Genomic DNA, 17,037 nt, shown 5'->3' on the forward strand with positions numbered 1-17,037 from the left:
TAGTATAATATACGAGATGAGAACTATTTGTCCTACAGTTTATCTGATACACAAGATACAACTCAAATAATAATTTTCATAAGACTTTATTGCCAATGTCCTGCTGTGTGACATTGGGTACCCACACTGACGTGGCCCCTGACTGAGGAGACAGACACTTCTTGCACACCAGAGTCTAGTGGGGCACAAGCTAGAAGATTTTGTGTGCTCCAGTCCTGTAGTAAGGTGTAGGTTTCCCAATGCCGGGGGGAGCCCTGAGCCTCAGGGGCTGCATCCAGGCAAGCCAGGGGCCACATCCGGCCCCAGGCTTGAGGTTCTCCACCCCTGACTTAAAGTAAAGTCAGGGTTTGGTTGTGCTAGGAGAACCAGAAGCCCCAGGAAAAGGACAGTTTTCCATAACATGCAAAGGGAGGAGCTGCTGTTCTGAAGGATCCAATACAAGAGTCCCTGGGAGCAGCGAGCCCGCAGGGGAGAGCTATCCTATAGAGCAGGGGTGGGCAAAAATTTTTGACCAGGGGCCACTTCAGAAATTTTTGAAGTGCTCCCGGGCCACCCAGGAAGGGGCAGGGCATCAGATAGAAGGGATGGGGCCAGGATACTTCCGTGCTTCCGCACCCACAAACCCTCATTGGTCTGGGGGTAGGGGAGTGCACAAAGTCTTTGTCCCCCCCCCAAAAGAGAATCATCAGCTGTTCTGAAAAGCTGGCGGTTCCCTCTAAGTATTCGTGCCCCTGGCAGTGGGAGGAGACTTTGTGTATCCCTCTTGCTGTCCCCAGATCAATCAGGGCCTGGGGAAGGGGAGCATGTGAAGTCTCTCACTCCCAGACCCCACCCCACAAGGGAGCACCCTGCTTAGAGTCAACAGTCAGCTGAGTAGCAGCTGGCAATTGACTTTAAGTGCCGAGGCCCTTGCAGGGCAGAAGGAGACTTCATGTGCTCTCCCGGCTCCCAAGCCCCGATTGGCCTGGGGATGGGAAGAGTGCACGAAGTCTCCTTGCAGAATGGGAGCAGGGTGTGGCACTTAGAAGCACCACGCCCCTCCCAGGGCTGTAGGAGACTTTGCACACTCCCCTCTCCCTGCCCCCAGGCCAATAAAGCTTGGGGGTGGGGGAGCACACAGAGTCTCCTCCCACACTGCCAGAAACATGCAGCGCTTCTAAGTGCCACACACTCCTTGCAGGGCAGGGCAGAGTGGGAGGAGACTTCATGTGCTTCTCCCACATCCAGGCCCTAACTGACCTGTGGGTAGGGGGAGTGGCAGGGCTTCCATGGGCCAGATCAACTTGGCTCTTTTGTCCACTCCTGCTATAGTGTGTCCATTGGGGCAGCCATAATACCAAGGAAGTGGCCAGCAGGGCTGAGGCTCTGACATTTTGCCTGCCACCAGAAAAGGTAAGCAAGGGCCTCCTGCCAGGGAGACAGCCCCTGCCACCCTCACTCCCTCACCACAGATGCGGTAAGGGGGAGAGAAAGAGAGACCCTGCTGCACCCCCTGCTTCAGGAGGGATCAGGGGAAAGGGAGATAGCCCCCCAAATCCCGGGAAGGGCCAGGAGGGGAAGAAGAGAGCCCCCTGCCCTGGGTGGAACCAGGACGGGAGAGAGAGAGTCCCCCCATGACCTGGGCAGGGTCATAGGGGAAGAAAAAAGCCCCTGCCATCCCAGAAGGATCTAGGGGGAGGAAGACACCTTCCACTCCTGGCTGGGCCAGGAGGGAAGGAGCGAGCCCCTGCTTGCCCTGGGGACAAGCCAGCAGAGGGAGTTTGTAGTACCTGGTGCCCTGGGCTATCCACGAGGAGAAACCAGCAGCCACTCTGTCCTGAGCCCCCCTGTCCTGAGCCTGCCTCATCCACCCAATGCTCACTCTCACACACTCCCATGCCTCCAGCCTCATGCACTGAGCTCCCCACATCCCCAAGGCCCTACCCTGACTCCTGGACCCCCACACTCCATGAGCCCTCGGCAATGAAGCACCTGGGCAATGCCAGATAAGTCTTCTAGTAGTAAAGAAAACAAAAAGCCTTCAAGTGCTTATTCATATGCATTCCAATCAGATGTGTACATGAGCACATTTATGGTAGCTGGAAGATTTTTCCCCTAGAAGCTAGCCATAGGATCAGCCTGGGCACCCCTTGGAGTTGTGCCTGCATGGTGTCCAATATAGATCCCTGCCAATCCACCCCCTCCTCAATTCCTTCTTACCATCAGTGACAGATGAAACTCCCCTGTTCTCTTGTTTGCAAGTGAAGCAGCCTATTTACTCTTTCATAGTCCTTTACAGTTGTTAATGTCAGTGAGTTAATAGTAGTTACAGTCCTTAGTTGTTTAGAGAGATTAAAATTCAGTTGGGAGATCTTCTCCTTCCCATGTACCCTTGGCACCAGGGCATGCCAAGGTCTCCAGGCTTCAAAGCCTCTGGATCCTGTGGTAAGTATATGCTCAGAAGCAACCCCCACACTTCATATATGAAGTGTTTAGGGCAGTGGTCACCAACCAGTAGATTGTATTATTTGTCGAGCCCTGGACATAAGCATCATGCATTCCCCTTGACCCACCCCACACTGATGTCAGTAAAGTTCCCCTAGTGATCTGCTTGCATAATCACAAAAAAGTAGTCCTTTCTGTTGCTGTACTCTATAGCAAGGTAAGCTGGTATCAAAATGGGGATTTGTCTAATGTATATCACAGCCTTGGAATCCCATTGCTACAAATCCATGTACTATGTCTTCCATATTACCAAGAGTTCCAAATTATTCTAAATTGCATACTGGGAACTTTACTCTTATCTCCCATAAATCACAGTGTGCATAATTTCTATCCCACCATAGGAGAAAACTTCCCTAAAGGTATTGTGCTAGACCAGGGTGGGCAATGAGTGGCTCACAGGCCAGACGCTGTTCACCACGGCGGGCCACTGATGCTTTATTTACCTGTGCAGCTGCAGGTACAGCTGTTTGCAGCACTCATTGGCCACAAATTGCTGTTCCTGGCCAACAGGAGCTGCAGGAAGTAGCGTGGACTGCGACACCACTTCTCGCAGCTCCCATTGGTCAGGAACAGTGATCGGGGGGCCAATGGGAGCTGCAAATGGCCGTACCTGTGGACATGCAGGTAAATAAAGGGCTGGCGGCTTGCCCTGGGCTAACTGTGGTGAATTGCCGCTGTCTTATTGCTCACCCTTTCACTATTCAGCGCTGGTTTGCAGGCTGGAATACCTACATGCAGGTCACCACACTTTGCATTGACCCAACTACTCTGCATGCATATGTTCAGTGCCAAGGCAAGCAATCAAGAATGCAAGCACAGGACTATATGCTCACACAGGCAATACGCTAAGCTAACTTGCACCTGCCAACAATTGTAACATAGTTGTAGGAGTGCTGGAACTACGGATGTGAATGGTTAACAGAGCAGCGTGCTGTGGGCAAGGGTGCTCCAGTCCAGCTGGAGCAACCTACACCCGCAGCCAGCCCAGCCTAACTGCTCCAATGTGTCCATGGTGAATGGGGCAGGAGGTGGCTCCAATACATCTGGTATGGAGCTGTTCCCCCCCACACCCTCCCCCATTTATGCGGTTGACTGGTTAAACATAACATTTAACTAGCTAGCTGACTGAATGGTATTTTACATTCCTAGATGGAACCACTTTATAGTGTGGGTGGCGATGATGGAAACCATGTACTTGTTGGTTATGGCTGCTTCAAGCCAGGAGGTGCAGCAGCTCTAGGGATGCAATAGTGTAGCCAATTAACCAATTAACTGGTAAGTAAAAGCTTACTGGTTAATGCTATATATTACACGCATTTCCCTCCTCCCCTGCCAGTAAATTTTTTAGCAGGCTGGCCAGAATCCTAGCTCACACCAAGTCCATGACCTACCCCCGCTGCAGCTCTGCATTTAAAGTGTATTAAGAGCTAGGCAGGCAGGCAAGCAGCCAAGCTCAGTTCTGCTTTGCACCAGGTCTGGGAACTCTGACCCCACCTAGACCAGAGGCAGCAGCACAGGGCAGGCAGCTGGTCTCCAAGGGCAGCTGGTTTTTAACCCGGATTCCCTCATGGACCAGCTCCCACCTGGCACCCTGTGCTGCGGCCGCCTCTGTAGCCGAGGTAACGGCTCCTTGGGCGCGGGGCTGGAGTGCGCTGGCTGCCGGCCCCACCCCGGGGGACTATCAAATAGCCAGTAACAATAGGAATCGATGCGGTTTCTTGACTATTCAATTAACTGATACTGAACAGTCCCGCGGGCCCTTCTCGGCGCTGCCCGTCTGGCTCCCGCTCCCTTCGCCTTCCCCAGGGGCCTGGCGGCGGCTTCTGCTCCTCCCCTCCCCCGCACCTTGCCGTTGGTCGGAGGCTCCTGGATGTAGATGTTGCTCATGCTGGTGGCGGGGCGGGCGCGGACCCGGCGACTCCGATTTCGCTCCTGGTCTGGCGCTGCTGAAACCCCGACTAGCTCTGCGAACCTCCCGCCATCTTGGACCCCGGGATTTGGCGCCGCGGCGCGGGGGGAGGCAGCAGGAGCGAGAGGCCAAACGCGGAGCCGCAGCACCCGCTCTGGGAAACGCCGCCTCCGTCGTGCGCCCTAGGCCTGAGTTCCCCCAGCGACCCGCCTCCTCCATCCCCCGCACTGACACCGTGGTGTGATCCCGCCTCCCCTCCCCGCCTAATGGTACGGCCCGGTGTGCGCTGCCCAAAGCCCTCCGGCCGGGACGCTCGGGTGTCGGGCCTGCGTCCGGCTCGGCCCGGGGAGAGCGTGCGGGGCTCGTGGCTTCATGGCGCTGCCAGGTGAGGGCTCTGGCCCGGCGTGGGGGCAGCGGGCGGCCGAGGAGACCCTTGAGACGCTGGCGCGGGAGGCCGGGACGGGAGCCTGGGTGGTGAGGGCGTCCCATCGTCTCCGCTCGCCGAAACCTCCGGTGGCTCTTGGGGGGCCGGACCCGTCCTGGGAGGGTGCCCGTAGGTGAGACGAGCTCGGGGCAAAGGTCCAGGGGGAGACAACGCAGTGAAGCTTTGAAAAGAGCCGGGCAGCAAGTGGGGGCCGGTATCAGCCTAGAAAGGAAGTGGCCACGAGCCGAGTGAAGGAAGAAACCCAGGTTTCGCGGAGGGTCGGGTGGGGGGAGATAGCGAAGGCCAGAAGGGTTCATCATGATCAAGTCCTCTGGCATGACCTTTGCAGGCTACAGAATCCACCCACGCCTGTACGTTATTGAAGTCCTTGAATCATAATGTAAAGATGTCACATAACACTTGATTAGCCTCATTTACCCAAGTATCCTCTTTCTTAAGTTGTCCTTGGCTGTGTCTACACTGGGCCACTTATTCCGGAAAATCAGCTGCTTTTCTGGAATAAGCTGCGAGCTGTCTACACTGGCCCTTGAATTTCCGGAAAAGCAACGATGCTCTACTGTACAAAATCAGCCGCTATTCCGGAAAAACTATTCTGCTCCCGCTCGGGCATAAGTCCTTATTCTGGAACACTGTTCCGGAAAAGGGCCAGTGTAGACAGCCCAGTAGTCTTTTCCGGAAAAAAGCCCGGATTGCAAAAATGGCGATCGGAGCTCTTTTCCGGAAAAGCGTGTCTACATTGGCCACAGACGCTTTTCCGGAAAAAGGGCTTTTCCGGAAAAGCAGCCTGCCAATGTAGATGCTCCTTTTCCGGAAAAACTGAAAACGGAATAGTATTCCGTTTTAAGCATTTCTGGAAATTCATGCCAGTGTAGACACAGCCCTTGTGTATATCCCCCTGCCTTGGTAAATACCACTCCAATTTATTTGATGATGAGGATTTTACCTGTGGACGCTTATGTCCTAATAAATCTGTTAGGCTACTTCTACACTGCAGACTTCTTGTGTAAGAACTATTTTGTGCAAGAGTTCTTGCACGAGAGTGCGCCCACACTGCCTTGTGCTTTTGCACAAGAGCATCCATGGCAGTGTGGATGCTCTTTTGCACGAGAAAGCTCTGATGGCCATTTTAGCCATAGGGGTTTATTGTGCAAGAAACCCCTGTTGCCTGACCACACTGCCTTCTTGTACAAGAGCTCTTGCGTAATAGGGATTATTCCTTGTAGGGAGAGGAATAACTCTTGCACAAGAAGTTCTCTTTTCTGATGTTTTACTGTAAATTTACTTGTGCAAGAACACACGTGCAGTGTAGACATTTCACAAGTTTTTGTGCAAGAACAGCTGTTCTTGTGCAAAGAGTCTGCAGGGTAGATGTAGCCCCCATCTCTAAGGTGCCATAGGACTCATTGTTTTTGCAAACACAGACTAACATGGCTGCCCTTCTGAAAGAATTCATCAGTACATTAATATAACTCAACAAGTGATCTCTGTCCCATGCTGTCTGGTATGGAGGAGAGCTGCTTTCTGACCACAAATGCAGCAATGAGACCACTGAAACTTTTCTGCAGTTACAGAGTTACCCAATTACCTGCTTTTTAATATTCCTACTTGCTACTAGCAATTGTAAATGGGTCATACCCAATCTCTGCAGGGGGTGGATGGACAACAACAGAGCAGGGCAGTTTCCCCTGCTTTAAAAAGACAAAGTAAAGCTTCTCTCAGGAACTTACTCAGCAGCAGCCAACACACACACTCTGTCACTGTCACACACTCTCAGTCTGTGTCACAGTCTCTCTTTCTCTAGCCACGAACCCTTCCACCTGAAGCCCTGCCCCTTTTGGGATGCCTGAAACCAACCTGTGGCCAAGTACAAAAAGTACTTGGCACTAATTGTTTTAACATAGAATATCAGGATTATGGTGATAGGATACATGGTAGAAAAGTGACTTTAGGGATGTTGTAACACAGTTGTATTCTGTTTCCCTTTGCATTATGGCTCAATGCTTTTTCTTACCAAAATAAGTTAAAAAGTGAGAGAGGGACATGTTTTGGGCAGTGTTCCCTCTAAGCTGTGCAGGCAGCACAGTTTCACAGGTGATTAATCAGCCCCACCGAGCCAGGCTCAGGGCTCTGTGCATGGAGCTGACTGATTAATCATCACCTGTGAAGTTGTGCTGCCTGTGCATCTTAGAGGGAACACTGGTTGTGGGAACAGGTGATGCTGCTGATAGTAAGATGGCCTGTGAACAAGCACTAGATATGATTGTTATTCACCTTGGGGGAAATGATTTGGGGAACCTGTAAAGGGGTAGGCTCATTGTTCAGATCTAAGAGGGACTTGGGGCAGATCCTAGAACTTTCCCAGGAGTAAAAATTAATTGGTTGGACATGTTGTGACACAGGGTTTGGCAGGAAGCTGTGAAGCCTCCATGGGTTGACAAGAGTAGGAAGTATGAGAACAGAGAGGGGGCCAAAATCATAGATGGCATAAGGGAGTTGATGATTTCTCATCCTGCCATACTATATTGGACAATATAGGGTTCACCTGCAGATTTAGAAGTTGATATGTTTTTGGCTGATATTGAAGGCATCAATAGATTTCTGGGAACTGGGCTAGGTGTGAGGGAAGACAGTCAAGCTAATTGCTGGAGCCTCTGTCACAGATGTTCAGTACAGGTACTCCAATAGGGAATTGATAAAGTGATCCAATAAAATAAATTTAAACACAATTTAAAGAAGGTATTTAAAGGAATGGAGATGGGTGGTTAGAGACTGGTATGACTGGGAGTTAGCCCCCTCTTTTTGGAAGAGGATGAGATGTCCCAGCAGTGGGATTGCTAAGAACCAGAATGAGGAAGGGGCAGCGCTGTCCCCACATATATGCAAATGATTAGAGAATTATATGCACCATAAACTTTAATTTGCTGGGTACTCCGAGACATTTAAATCACATCCATTGTATCTTATCCTTCTGGCCTAGCCAGACAATAGACTAGCTAGTTACAGATTTTTTTAATAGACTGAAGGAGTGGGCTGTGCCCACGAAAGCTCATACCATCTACATGTTTTGTTTGTCTATAAAGTGCTAGCAGACCATTTGCTTGCTGGTTTTTTCTGTAACAGACTAACTCAGCTACCACCTGAAGCCACTGCAATATGCATATGCACTTTGACACCATGTTAAATCAAATATAAAGGATAAAAAGAAACAATTTTGTGTGTTACTAATTAGAACATAAACAGAAGTTTGTTTGTTTTCAGGTGGAAATAAGGATAACATAAGGGCAGGATGCAAGAAGTGTGGCTATCGTAAGTATGAAGGCAGTATAAAGATGTCCACCATTTTGCAGGGAGGCAGGGGAAGCCCCATGCAGCCACCTGCTACGGGCCAGCTGGGGCTGCAAGCAGTGACGGAGGAGAGGGGCTAGATGAGGGGCGGCACTGCGGGACCAACCCGGCAGCACCCCAGCTGCTCTGCCCCGCTGCTTCTGCCTCTTGCAAGCAGGTGGCAAACAGCGGTGGCAGACTTGGGGAAGCGGCGGAGCAGAGCAGCTGGGGTTCTGCCGGGTTGGTCCCGCAACGCCGCCAACCTGGCAGCACCCCAGTTGCTCTGCTCCGCCGCTTCCCCAAGTCTGCTGCTGCCACCGCTTGCAACCTCAGCTGGCCTGTCACCGGCGGCTGCGTGGGGCTTCCTCCGCCTCCTTGCAAAACGGCGGAGGGTTTGCCCCTCGTCGTGCCGTTCCCAGCTGAGCCCCCCCCCCTCGCCTCTCCTGCTGGTCACAGTGCGGGTCCCAGCAGACCCGTCACAGCCCCCTGCTGGAGTACCTCCTGATACCCTGGCATATCCGATAATCCTGCACCTCCTGGGTCCCAAAGGTGCCGGATTATTGGAAGTCTACTGTAATAGACTATAAATAAAAAACAATCTTCAAAAAAAATTAAATACTTTTATTACATATGATATAATTTTAAATAATTATTCCCTTAATTATTTATGATCATTTTGTTGACATACCTTCCAAACCATTTTTCATTGATTTAGAAAAAGGTTACATGGTAAGAGAGGTTGTACGCTTTCTTCCAGCAGGTTCTGACACTGTTGGTTTACTTGCCAATGCCACTGAAGGCAATTATGTGTTGGTATAGGATTCATTTTTTGATATTCAGTGTTGTAAACTTTCTGGATACGAAAGAAATCAGTAAAGCCAAGTAACCTATTTTGTTTTAATGTTCCCTACTGCTTTGGCTTTAGGAGATTATCTTCAATGTGAAGAATCTGTGTTTGTAGCAATAACTAGCCAGGTTCCTGTGGAGACTTCTAGCAGTGTTTCCTTTTTGTATGGGGCTAAATTATTTTTCCAGCTGTCAGCTTTACAAATGATCATAAATGTGGCACTCTCTCTTTCGTATTCCCCTTCCCCCCTCCAGTCTATTATTTTAAGATGAGTTAGGAGTTTCTGTTCTCTGGATTCAAATTTAAGATTTTTGGCCCCTCGTTTGTTTGGATTTTTTTAAATACCTATTGATATAAATAACTGCTGCTGCAGGCAAAGTCTTCTTTAATAGCATTTCTAATATTGACTGTATTAAAAAGGAATTGGCCCATTTATTATCTCTAAGCTAGAAATGTTTATCAATTGCTACAGTAAATGGGAGAAGGTTGTCAGTTCATTTTACTTTATCCTGGAATTTTGATTTTGAGCTTATCAAAGAAAGAATATGTTTTAGATAATAAGGAGTGATGGTATATATACACATTTATATTTGATAATTTTGGTTACTGCAGATATAATTTGTCACTGGAAGAGAGGAGATTCTCACATTTCACTCTTCTAAAGAACATTTTTAAATTTGGAAATTCAAGTCTTCAGGGAAGGGTATGAGACACATTCACAAATAATGAAAAAAGTTTTCAGGGAAGTGGTTCTAAAAATTCTAGAAATATTAATGGGAATAGCACCTGATGCTAATGAGAACCCTCACTCCCTAAAACAAAAACATGGCCCCAAGCTTTGCAATAGTTTTTCAATGTGATGTTCCCTTGTTTTCCCACTGGCAAACCAAATTAAAATCCATTCTTTTTATTAAATCTGTTCAATACATACATGCATATTTCTCAGCACAAAGCAGTAACTCTTTAAAATTATTTTATAATTTGGTGTGTTTCTGCTTGTGGCTTGCTCTTTTATTCAGCTGGTCATCTGACATTTGAATGCCGAAACTTTCTCCGGGTGGATCCCAAAAGAGACATTGTTTTAGATGTTAGCAGTACGAGCAGTGAAGACAGTGAGGAAGAAGAGCTGGGGAAACTGCAGGCTTTACCAGAAAAAAAGAGTAAGTTTTAAATAGAGAATAATTCTGATGTGGGCAACTATATCATATATAAAGTCCCGTAACTGTCACTTCACTGTTTTAGAGTTCACTTTTTGTTTTATATAATCCAGTGACTTAAAAAAATTGCTTCTATGGCATGGCTTTAGGCTGAAGAGATTTGAGACTCCCTGACACTTTGTGGAAAAATGAGAAAAGCTTCTACATAAAAACATTTGACCCAAAATTTTCAAGCATGGGTGCTTAAGTTTATGCTCTTGCATCCAAAAGACTGATTTTGGGACTGTGTAACTGGGAGGAAGTAGTATACATTATTTCATTGATGTTATCCTTTTGCTTAATGTATAAGTGGAAATATTCCCTTTTTTCCAAGTTGATGGTACCCTTTCTTTGTTCAGTCTATTGCTTCTCTCAAGCATTTATTTGAATTCAGCTAATAGTTATGATTTGACAGTTAACCTTCAGAAGGATAATTTCTCACACTTTGTTTGGGGAAATGAGGCTGAACCTCCAGAGAGTAAGAGAAAACAGGTGTGGTTAATTAGTCCACAAAGATATGCATCTTCATCAGAAGATGATGCAGGAGAGCTAAGGTCTCAACATACAAAAAGGCCCCGAATGGTGGATAGTGGTCTGTTCTAACATACAGTATGTCATATAGGATACTTGATTCCAAATGAGATGAAGAAGAAGAAGAAGCTCAGAGTTACAGGCGGAATTGTAAATAAAATGGACTTGTTTCTAAGGGAGGCGGGGGATGGAGCTAAGTTTTTATTTGATTATTTTCCATTCCTTTGACAAACAGAGGTGACTGCATATCCCTCCTTGAAGTAAAGGAAAACCCATCTTATGGACTCCTTTAGGAGTTTTCTCCTGATCTGTAGGACTAGATGCAATCAGATTGGAGGGAATTGGGATTTGTTTTAGGTGTGTGTTCCTTCTTGGAAGCACTCAGATCAGTATAGTGCTCTTGGTTCAAGGTTTACCATTGTAGTGTTCCTTTACTTGGAGATTGATGTGGTCTGTGGCCACATTATCTGTCCTACCGTGTTCATAGTGGAAATGGGGTAGGTTTAGAAGTTAAAATTAAAAAAGAACAAATTAAAAATCACTTAGAAAAGTGAGATGTCTTCTGGTCACCAGGGCCTGATGAAATGCATCCTAGAATACTCAAGGAGCTGATAGAGGAGGTATCTGAGCATTTAGCTATCATCTTTGAAAAATCATGGAAGTCAGGAGAGATTCCAGAAGACTGGAAAAGGGAAAATATAATGCCCATCTATAAAAAGGGAAATAAGAACAACCCAGGAAACTTCAGTCCAGTCAGTTTAACTTCTGTGCCAGGAAGGATAATGGAGCAGGTAATTAAGGAATTCATCTGCAAACATCTGGAAGAAAATAGTGATAGGTAACAGCCAGCATTGGTTTGATGTGATTTGTTCTTTACAAATCCATCTGATAGCTTTCTTTGATGGAGAACAAGCCTTGTGGATAAAGGAGAAGCGGTGGACATCGCATACCTAGACTTTAGTAAGGCATTTGACTCAGTCTCGCATGACCTTCTTATCAATAAACTAGGCAGAAACAACTTAGATGGGGCTACTATAAGGTGGGTGCATAACTGGTAGTTATTAATGGTTCAGTTATGCTGGAAGTGGGGTTTCACAGGGGTCTGTTTTGGGACTAGTTCTGTACAATATCTTTATCAATTATTTAAATGATAGCATAGAGAGTATGCTTATTAAGTTTGCAGATGATATGAAGCTGGGAGGATATCATAATTCAAAATGATCTGGACAAACAAGAGAAATGGTCTGAGGTAAACAGGATGAAGTTTAATAAGGACAAATGCAAAGTACTCCATTTAGGAAGGAAAAATCAGTTTCACACGTACAGAATGGGAAATGACTGGCTAGGAAGGAGTACTGCAGAAAGGGATCTAGGTTGTTATAGTGAACCAAAAGCTAAATATGAGTCAATAGTGTGACACCATTGCAAAAAGCAAACATAATTCTGGGGTTCATTAACAGAAGTGTTGTGAGCAAGACACAAGAAGTCATTCTTCCACTCTACTCTGCACTGATCAGGCCTCAATTGGAATACTGTGTCCATTTCTGGGCACCACATTTCAGGAAAGGTGGAGAAATAGGAGAAAGACCAGAGAAGAACAACGAAAATTATTAAAGATTTAGAAAACATGAGCTATGAGGGAAGGCTAAAGGAATTGGGCTTGTTTAGTTTGGAAAAGAGAAGACTGAGAAGGGGACATGATAGCAGTTTTCAGGGATCTAAAAGGGTCACAGGGAAGGGGTGTGTGGGAATTGTTCTCCTTGGCCTCAGATGATAGGACGAGAAGCAAAGGGCTTAAACTGCAGCAAGGGAAGTTTAGGTTGGACATTAGGAAAACCTTCCTAATTGTCAGGATGGTTAAACACTGGAATAAATTGCTTAGGGAGGTTGTGGAATCTCCATCACTGGAGATATTTAAGAGCAGGTCAGACAGACATCTGTCAGGGATGGTCTAGATCAGAGGTTGGCAACCCACGGCATGCTTGCCACTTATGGTACGCGAGGCGATTTTCCCATGCTATGTCTGTTATGTCATCACTACCTCCCCTTTTGTTGTTCTTTGTTTCCCACACACAATTTTAGCATAATTGAGTACTAGTGAAATATATTAACTTAAGTGCCTTAATCAGAGTCTTCTTTTTTGTTTGTTTGTTTTTTTAAACTAAAAAGAATTGGGAAAGTGAGAGAAGCTACAGTGGAGGTTTCCTCACCAGTGTTTTCAGTCACTGCTTTGACAAGCTATCTGAATTAGGGATATAAAATTTTGATTAGTTGATAAGGTGCTTCCGCCTTTGAAGTGTAACAATAGTCCTAGGGCTATTGTTACACTTCAAAGGCGAAAGCTCTGCAAAGAGCACTGGGACAGTGGGGGACTGTTTGAGTCCCCCACTGGCCCCGTGCTCCCCACGGCGTTTCAGAGCAGCAGTGCTCCTCGCGGCGTTTCAGAGCAGCAGTGCAACATGGAGTCCGGTGTCAGCTGGGAACTCTGAATCCCCAGATGACCCCGGTCTCCATGCGGCACTGCTGCTTTGAAGCATCCTGTTCTCCCCCCTTGCTGCCTCTTTCTGATAGAGGCAGCAAGTGGGGGAGAGAATGACTAGTCGACTAGCGTGTCGACTATCGGATAAGCAAATGCTTATCGGATAGTCGACTAGTCGTTCACATCTCTAATCTGAATAGAACAAATTTCTGATTCTCTGTGCCTGTTCCGAGCCCTCTTCCATAAGGAGGTCAAATATGTTTGTATTTTTTGTGACATGTGCCTTATGTTGTATCCAGCTTTATCAATAACAAGTTTGATTGCTATAATATGCTGAAGAACCACAACAGAGTGATGACATACGTGTTCATCATCCCACAGCTGCCATGGATAAATCCTACTCCAGTATAAATAAGTTCAGTTTGTGAGAGTGACCATATTCAGTTTAGACTACACACGCAAATAGTAAATGAGATAGTGGGGGGGAGGAATGGCAGTTATTCAGATAAACAAGAGAGTATGTCTGTTGCATTTGATAAATGTGGGAATAAATAGGACCTCCTTTCAGGTTTTTGAGTTTCAGATAAATGAGGCTTGACTGTTACTACAGAGTTCAAGAGGATGTTAGTATTGAAATCCCAAGAGTGGATGTAAATACAAATATACTGTTGTGGAGGAAGAAGTGCAGGGAAAGCATTCCTGTGAATGTAGCAGTTTTTTTACCATGTTTTGCATACTAAATTTAATTCTCTGATATTTACGTTCAGGCTCTTCACAGTGAGTTGTGTAACCAAAGTGCAGCAGTTATGCAAAATATTTAAAATGCGCCAGAAAATTAGCATTTGATTACAAAATTTTTTGGTCCTGACACAAATATTAGCAATGGAAAAAATACTGATTTCAGTGACAGTTTTAAAATTAATTTTGAAGTTAAAAATGAAAAATATATTGTATAAAATGCAATTTTTATATCTGCAGATACAAATCAGGAAGAGGAAAAGAAGAATCTAAAAAGAATAAGCAAAGAAAAATCCAAATCAAAGAAATTAAGTAAAAGGTAACTTATAAATACCTAATTAATCTCAAAACAGAATTTTTATTATTAATTGGATTAATAATTTAAAATCCAAAATATGCCATCTAAATTGTTATCCATACCCTGTGTGAATGGATATTTATTTTTGCCTCTACAAAAGCAGGTATACTAAATTTGAATTCTGATACAGAATGTTTATCTTGTAAAACTAAACACACATTACTAATCTTTGCATACAAATCAGGATCATGGTTAAAAAGTGATAGATATTGCAGTTACAAATGTGAAAAGAAAACTCTTGTTTAAATAAAACTATCAACATACTTTAAGGCTCTGTTCCACAGAGTCATGCATGTGCTTACCTTTGGGCACCACTGAAGTCAGAAGATAATTCTGCACATTAAGGGTGCATCTACATTGCACCATAGGTCAAAATAAGATACACAATTTGAGCTATGCAAATTGTATATCTTATTTCGAAATAGCTTATTTCGAAAATTGGCACTGTCTACACAGCACATATTTCAAATAAATCACCATTCCGAAACGTCCCTTACTCTTCATGGAATGAGGCTTACAGGAATGTCGGAATAGTGAGCCCGTTCTATTTTGAAATAACAGGCGTGCTCAGAAGAGGTGGAATGCCTATTCCGGTATCCTGAAATAGTGCTGCAGTGTAGATGTAGCCTAACTGTCCATTTGCTCCCTGCTAATGTGCATAGAAAGTTCTCTAGTACACTATGACTATTACTGCAAGGAAGCCAAATCCTGTGTGTCTGTCTCTCACAAGCAGTAACAATGAAGTTAATGGGGCTGTTCTCAAGTAAGATAAAGAGGACTTACCCCATTGCAATCTTAGAGTTTGTGCTCAAAATCAAGATGCTACATTTTCATGAAACATTCTGAATGCCGCACCAGATTTATCTCTTATTAAACAGTTCAGTTGTTTGACCACTTTATGAAGTTAAATACTGTTACCATTTGGTCAAGGTTTCATCTCTTTATGGTGCCTGGGTTTTATGTTTTCAATCCATTGTCTTCAGAAACAAATATGTAAGATCATTTGCTTGTCAATAACGTTTCATCCTTGAAATGTCTACATTCCATAGTTTGGAAAGTGCTGTAGACAAAGCAAAAGAATAAAATTAATGTTTAAACCAGTGTAATCAGTTTACAACCATGAGTCACTAATTCTTTCTGAACATAACCTACACTTTTCTGAACGCTGTAGTTCAGCAGTACTACAAATCTCACTTTCTTGGTAAGGAAGTCTCATCAGAGAGGTTTGGATGAACATGAAAAAGGTTAGATTATCCATTGCAGGCTGGTGTGAAAAACCTCTCTACCTACTGCGTGAATTTGTGTATTAGTATAATCTCCACCATTAAATTCAATATAGAGTCACACATGCATACCCTGATTGATAATTTAATCTGTATTAACTTTGAGGTTTGTTTGTTTATTTTTAACAGATCTTATTCATCAAGTGTCGCTGCAGAGGAAGAGCCAAAACCAAAAAAACAGAAATCCCATAAAAAAGAAAGGAAAAAGGAGAAAAAGAATAAATCCAAGAAAGGAAAACATCACAAAAAAGAAAAAAAGAGAAAGAAAGAAAAACATTCATCCTCTGATAGTTCAGACTCCTCTAGTAGTGACTGAAGAGCCAGTGCTTTCATCTTCCATTACCCTGAAAGATTAGGATTCTTACCTTTCAAAGCTATCCTTTATGTGCTTTACAGCTTATATGTGTTTTTACTGTCAGATTAAAATAAATATTATATAACGGAGCTTTTAAAAGTTTTAAAAATATTTTAAAAGTACATTTATTTACAAATATCTACACCTTGATAAGCTAAGATGAAAGATTGGGTGGGGAGGAGGGGAGAATCTACACTGTTGGGGTTTTGTTGTTGTTGGCTGTTTAATGGCATTTCACTATTTTCATCCTATGCAACTTGGACCAAAAAAATAGACTACTTTAAACTTTTGTATTTAGTCTGTTTCTGGTCAGTTTTTGATTGTCAATTTCATCATCAATTTCCAGCCTCTGACAAATAGAGGCTAGGGACACCATTATTACCCATCCTGGCTAATAGCCATTGATGGATCTAATCTCCATGAATTTATCTAGTTCTTTTTTTAACCTGGTTGAAGTCCTGGTCTTCACAACATCTTCTGGCAAAGAGTTCCACAGGTTAAAGAAAAACTTCCTTTTGTTTGTTTTAAACCTGCTACTTATTAATTTCATTTGGTGACCCCTAGTTCTTATGTTACAGGAACAAGTAAATAACTTTTCCTTATTCACTTTTTCTACACCAGTCATGATTTTATAGACCTCTATCATATCTCCTTTTTTCTAAACTGAGAAGTGCCAGTCTTTTTAATCTCTCTTCATATGGGACCAGTTCCAAACCTCTAATTGTTTTTGTTGCCCTTTTCTAAACCTTTTCTAATGTCAATATATCTTTTTTGAGATGAGGCAACCACATCTGTACACAATATTCAAGTTGTGGGTTTACAATCGATGTATATAGTGACGATAAGATATTCTCTGTCTTATTATCTATCCCTTTTTTAATGATTCCTAAAATTCTGTTTGCTTTTTTGATTGCTGCTGTACATTGAGTGGATGTTTTCAGAGAACTATCCACAATGATTCCACATCTCTCTTTTGAGTAGTTATAGCTAAATTTAGTCCCCATCATATTGTATGTATAGTTGGGATTATTTTTTCCAATGTGCATTACTTTGCATTTATCAACATTAACATTCATTTGCCATTTTTT

At 44.4% G+C, this 17,037-nt stretch overlaps 2 protein-coding genes across 3 annotated transcripts in view; one reads left to right on the forward strand and one right to left on the reverse strand.

Annotated features, from left to right (window-relative positions):
• CWC27 (CWC27 spliceosome associated cyclophilin) overlaps window positions 1-4,565 on the reverse strand; it is a 224,603-nt gene extending 220,038 nt beyond the window's left edge. Inside the window, exon 1 of one of the 2 annotated variants that reach the window (XM_075932399.2) lies at window positions 4,330-4,565. In XM_075932399.2, the coding sequence (XP_075788514.1) occupies window positions 4,330-4,371 (42 nt within the window). In that variant the 5' untranslated portion in view covers window positions 4,372-4,565. The remainder of the gene's footprint in view (window positions 1-4,329) is intronic. The other variant, XM_075932398.2, reaches the window with a different exon arrangement.
• Window positions 4,566-4,619: 54 nt separating this feature from the next.
• SREK1IP1 (SREK1 interacting protein 1) lies at window positions 4,620-16,038 on the forward strand. The gene is made up of 5 exons (XM_075932400.2): window positions 4,620-4,778; window positions 8,097-8,144; window positions 10,029-10,169; window positions 14,194-14,272; window positions 15,724-16,038. Exons 1-5 carry the CDS (start codon window positions 4,766-4,768, stop codon window positions 15,908-15,910), a joined length of 468 nt encoding a protein of 155 aa, XP_075788515.1. The 5' UTR covers window positions 4,620-4,765; the 3' UTR covers window positions 15,911-16,038.
• The last annotated feature ends 999 nt before the right edge of the window (window positions 16,039-17,037 follow it).

The sequence above is a fragment of the Pelodiscus sinensis genome, chromosome 6 (genome assembly GCF_052426305.1).
Source record: "Pelodiscus sinensis isolate ZL-2025 chromosome 6, ASM5242630v1, whole genome shotgun sequence".
NCBI classification, from domain to species: Eukaryota; Metazoa; Chordata; order Testudines; family Trionychidae; genus Pelodiscus; species Pelodiscus sinensis.

Bases quoted from the DNA above. Each gene is read 5' to 3' on its own strand.
- SREK1IP1 (XM_075932400.2), top strand. The intron at 8,145-10,028 runs GTAAGTATGAAG...TCTTTTATTCAG, and splicing joins ATGCAAGAAGTGTGGCTATC to CTGGTCATCTGACATTTGAA. The intron at 14,273-15,723 runs GTAACTTATAAA...TATTTTTAACAG, and splicing joins TCAAAGAAATTAAGTAAAAG to ATCTTATTCATCAAGTGTCG.